We start from the raw sequence: 5,230 nt of genomic DNA on the forward strand, positions 1-5,230 counted from the left end.
GTGTGTCCATCCGTGCGTCTGTGTCCACCACACTGACGCAGAGCTGGGCACAGGGATGGCTGGGGAGGAAGCGTGCGGTCAGGGGCGTGGCTGTGCATCATGCGTTGAGTGGGCCTGTGGAGTGAGAGAAACTGGGCATGTGAGAAGGGAAGATTGTCCGTCTTTCTCCCACGGAGCTGACGGTTGCTTCACCCCATGTAGAGACGTGCATTCCCTGCGTTGGCAGCACAATCAGTGCAGAAGTGCCCAGCAGAGCGCACTCTGCAGACTGTGGGATCTCTTTCATTAAGGACAACAGCGGGCCGAGCTAATCCATCGTCCTGTCCAGCCGGCTGGGCTCAGGGCAGCTCCCTGCGGCCCGATGTTTTCAGTTCCTTCAGCAGGACCTCCTTTCTCCTGGGGAACCCCAGTGGACTCAGAGATTTCTGTATTTCTGGTTAGCACCTGAGTGCACCATCCATTTGCACTTTCTCGGGTCTCCAGATTTAACTGATGGAGAGGGAACGCAGAACAGTCAGTATCTTTGGAGGGAGTTTCTGGGCTGGTGAGGAATGAAAGGGGACCATTTGTGGGTTTCACAAATGTTGATTTCTTGATTTGACAGATGTTATGTTTGGTATATCTCTGCCCGGGGCCCAGGATCCCTGGTGAGGGACCGCTGCTCTGGGCTTCAGGACCCTCATTCCCTAGGGTGATGGATTCACGTGGTGCCCTCAGCAACGGGCTCTAGTGTGGCCGCGATGATGAGGATGGTACAGGTGCAGGCCTCTTGTTCACAGGGTACTGTGAGGGGTCCTCGACTTGCCGGCACCTGACAGCCCATAGGTAGGTATGCCCGAGTGCACTCAGGGTTCTATTCTATGCCTGTTGGACCTCAGCAGTGTTCACGCGGTGAGGATGATGAGTACAGCAGGTGACCGCAGAGGGAAGGGCATGTCTGAGAACTGGAACAGCCAACAGCACGGGCTGCGTGTGTCCCGGTGTTCCACGCTGTGAGCGGGCCAGCAGGTAGCACTGTCCGGGTGAAGGATACACCTGGGGGAATGCAGATGGACTCTAGGGGTGGGCCGTCATGGGTGGGAAACACGGCCGCTTCCATCTGGGCCTCCGAAGAAGGTGGAGCATCAATCTAGTCTTCTTGTCTTTAAAATGGGTTTTTTGGGGAGAAGTGCATGAGATAATGAATAGAAGAAACCTCTTGTGTTGGATGTGGAATATGTATTTGATGGGTGTTTCTGAGAGAGAGAAAAGGCGGGGAGAGAAGGGAGAGAGGGAAGGGGAGAGAGACCCACTCCCTGGGACAGACCCTTTCCTGCTCTGAAGACCCAATACTTTTATGATTTGGAAGCAGGAGTGGCATCCACTTCCAAAACAACATGCCTCTGGAAACTTGATGAACTTTGATAAGTGACGATAGTTGTAGAGGGGCTTCAGGCCTTTTGTTCATAGGGTCGCTATGAGTCGTGCTCCACTTGATGGTAATCAGCAAAAACTTTCATGATGGGCTGGGGCTGGACACACCTACACCATTCACTTGACTTTGAGCTGTATTATGAAAGAGTGTTAACTTTCCTGAAACTGTTGATCTTCTAGTTCTACTTTTCTCTCATCTAATTATAGTTTAGTATTATATACAGTTATTTCCCTTGTCCTTGAAAGTTTATTCATGATTGAATAATGTTGGGCAGTTTTAGAACGTTGACTCAGAAAAAGCAGATAGACAGTGTCTATTTCTATTTCTTTAAGGCTCTTATTTTGGAAAAAAAATAATTGTATTAATTTTCTTGAAGCTTTTTATTTTCTCCAGAATGGATTTGACTGTGTGGGAGGTACTGGAGAAATTTAGTAGGATTTTTTTTTTTTAAAAAAATAATGAGATTTATCGTTCTGAAATGTTAACAATCATGTTAAATGAGTATCCTAAGTAGCTTCTTGAGCTATGACTGTATTAGAATAAGCAGCTCTTTATGAAACGCTAAACTGCCATGTGAGAAATTGCATGTAATAAGCAATTGACCAAGTTCATTCACGATCTTTTGACAATGCCGACCAGTTTTCTGCCTTCGATTTCCCTGAATATTCTGAGTAACTTTTTCCTTGTTACAAAGGCCAGATTCTGTCTGGAGAATGTGTTTTCTAAGCCTGGCATTTCTGGTTTCTGAGGGTGGCTTTGCATTGGCTGTTTGTTGATGGTGCCCTTGAATCGGCTCCGCTCTGAGGGATGAGGGTCTCTATCCAGGCTTAGTAGGATGAAGCCCTGCTAGACTCTGCACCACCCACAGTCTCTTTAAACAAATTGTTGGAATCGCTGTGTCAGGGGGTCCCCTTGAGCTGCTGCCTTGGCTTCTCTGTCCAGCACCTTCTCCCCAGGATTGGCCCCTCTTGACGATGTCTTTGTCTTTGTGTCTGCACCGTGGGTGTCTCAGTTGCCCCTGATCTTTCTCTGTTGCAGGAGCGAGAGAGCCCGCTGGACCACAGCCCTGGGACACAGCAGTGGGAAGCAGCCTGACCGGACCTGTAAGTTGGCTCCCGGGGCCCTGGGACGTGGAGGGACGCTGCCCTCTGCTGGACACCGGGGTGTTGATGGCCGTGAACCTCAGATCTAACACAAACACTCAAGGCCTTTCCAAGAAGCTGGGCTTTGTGCAGACCGCCACAGCCTTCTCCTACACTGAGGCTTTTGGGTTCAAAACCGCCCTTCTCGGTAGCAGCTTAGCTCTGCACCCCAAGTGTTGTTAACGGATTATGCCACCACGGGACCCTCACCACACATTTCCTTCTGCCCCACAGAACTTCACAACCCCCTTTGGAAGCTGGGCCCTCTGAATTCAAACCAAGGTGTTGTTGTTTGACATTGAGTCACGCACATGCCTGCAAGAATAAAATCAGTCACCATCAAGTTGACTGCAGTGCAGGGAAACTCCATGTGTGCTGACATCGAACTCTGCACCATGGAGATTTAACTAACTTCCATCCAAAGCAGGGGTCCTGGGGTTCTGGGGCATGTAATTAACGTTACGAATGTGTACCCTTTAGAAAGTGGTTTAAATGGGCACAGTAACATCTAAAACATTTTAAAAATTTTGTCTTTAAATTTAAATTGGTTTTAAAATTCACTAGATTGAGTCTTGTGTTCAAGGCCAAATTAAGAGATCACATTCTGCAGTTCCGTTTCTGAAGTGAATCGGTTCTGTGATGGAACCGCTGTTTTCTGGGAGATGCCTTCGGAGTTTCTGGCTCGAGTGCTTGTCTCTGAAGAGCTCTGGCCACTGTCACGGACGGTGACAGGCTGAGGCCGCCCGCTGGTGAGCTGTGTTACCAACGATCAGCCTTCGCCTGGCTTGGGTGCGTTGTAATCTGCTGCCTCGGTTTCCCCACTGCACGACGGAGTGGCTCTCCGCTCCATAGGCTCCCTTCCAAGACTATTCCTAAAGGAACTTAGGAGTCATGAAAGGCCTCTCTTGATTTTGAGCGTGTAATATTCTAAAGCTTGTAACCAAGTTCCCAGAGGACTGGACGCCACACTGAGCAGCACAGGCAAAGCCAGCTAGCGGCTGTCCACTGCCGAGGGGACCCGCTTGGTGTCCTGTGCTGTTGGATGCTCAGTGCCCCGCCTTTCCTCCACAGCTCTGACCCAGGTGGAAATCATCAGGTCTTTCACCGCCAAGCAGCTGGATGAGCTCTCCCTGCAGGTGGCTGATGTGGTCCTCATTTACCAGCAAGTCAGTGATGGTGAGTGGGGGGCACGCGCAGGCCTGGGGCCTGGGGGTTCCAGATGCATTTTCACATCACTTCCTGTGTTCTGTACAGGACCCCAACCCAATAATGGGTGAAACCCTCTGTACAGTCTTATTCAATGACACCTTTTGGCTCTTTTTCCTTTTTCTCTGGGATGTCATTTCTCAAGCCAGTGGCTTCTCAAGCACCCTAAAGATGGCTTAGGGAAATGTTCGAAGAACTTAAGTGCATTTGAAAGATTTTATCTTAAGTACAAATGTCAACATTCTCTGTTGCTAACAGGAAGGTTGGTAGTTCAGATCCCTCCGGAGGTGCCTCACAAGAAAGGCCTGGTGATTCTTTTGATCAGGCCCTCAAAACTGTACAACAGAGTGCTTGGACACACATAGGGTCACCTTAAGGTGGCATGAACTTGATGCCACTAAGTTTATATATATGAGGGAGCTCTGGTGGCCTAGTGGTAAGAAGCTGTGCTGCGATCCCAAAGGCTTGTGGTTCAAATCCACCAGTTGCTCAGTGGGAGGCTGGGCAGTCTTGTCCCAAGTGATTTCCTGCCTCTCAAAACCTACTGGGGGGACAGCTATGGTTCAGCTCTGACACAGTAGTACATACAAACACACACATATACATATATGCACATATACATACACACATATATATTCACACACACACACACACACACACACACACACACACACACACACACACTTTTTCATATGCACCTGCCTCTCATGTTTGCATTTTACTGATAAGTTTTCTAGTAGAAGTGCAGCCATATAGTTTGCTATTCAAAATTAATCATGCAAAGTTCTCCTCCTTACTTTCTCCCGTAACCTGGTTCTCATCTTTGAAGGTTCTTCTATCAAAATGGAAAACACTTACTGCCCGATGCCCCTGCTCCACAGTCCCCTGCCCTCAGTCCGGCCTCACATACTCTGTTGCCAGAATGCAGTTCATCCCCGGTGGGACGTCCCCCCATCCCATAGCTCCTCACCTTCCCCCCTGGGGCGGAGGCTGCCTCTCTGTGCTCCCACCTCCCTGCTCACCTCGGGTTCTGTTGTTTGCAGGCTGGTACGAAGGGGAGAGGCTGCGAGATGGAGAGAGGGGCTGGTTTCCTATGGAGTGTGCCAAGGAGATAACGTGTCAGGCTACGATTGACAAGAACGTGGAGAGCATGGGACGTCTGCTGGGCCTGGAGAGCCACGTGTGACCTCTCAGATGACCTCCTGCTACTTAAAAGATTTGCACTATGTGTTGCCGGTGGGCAGGCCGGCTCTGGGCCGGCTTTCCTGTTCGTTGTCAACACAACCTGCTTGTTTCAAGGACTGAACCACCTGCCGTCAGGCTTGCCAGGCTGCTGCTCTGTGGGCGAGCAGTTTCCGTTGAGCTCGTTCACAAGGCTGTTTGGGCCACTGTCCCGTGGTGGGCTCTCGGGGCCACGGAGAAGCCGAACTGCTGCTCCTGCCAGTCTCACTGGGTGCTGACAGGAACA

General features: G+C 50.1%; 1 protein-coding gene across 1 annotated transcript in view; it reads left to right on the forward strand.

The window, feature by feature from the left end:
- The window catches only part of ARHGEF26 (Rho guanine nucleotide exchange factor (GEF) 26), a 182,163-nt gene extending 177,215 nt beyond the window's left edge, over positions 1-4,948 (forward strand). Inside the window, exons 13-15 of the mRNA XM_006902100.1 lie at positions 2,453-2,517; positions 3,628-3,732; positions 4,806-4,948. Coding sequence (XP_006902162.1) covers positions 2,453-2,517; positions 3,628-3,732; positions 4,806-4,948 — 313 coding nt within the window. The remainder of the gene's footprint in view (positions 1-2,452; positions 2,518-3,627; positions 3,733-4,805) is intronic.
- Positions 4,949-5,230: the final 282 nt, after the last annotated feature.

The sequence above is a fragment of the Elephantulus edwardii genome, unplaced genomic scaffold (genome assembly GCF_000299155.1).
Source record: "Elephantulus edwardii isolate Elephantulus edwardi_28Jun2011 unplaced genomic scaffold, EleEdw1.0 scaffold00368, whole genome shotgun sequence".
NCBI classification, from domain to species: domain Eukaryota; kingdom Metazoa; phylum Chordata; class Mammalia; order Macroscelidea; family Macroscelididae; genus Elephantulus; species Elephantulus edwardii.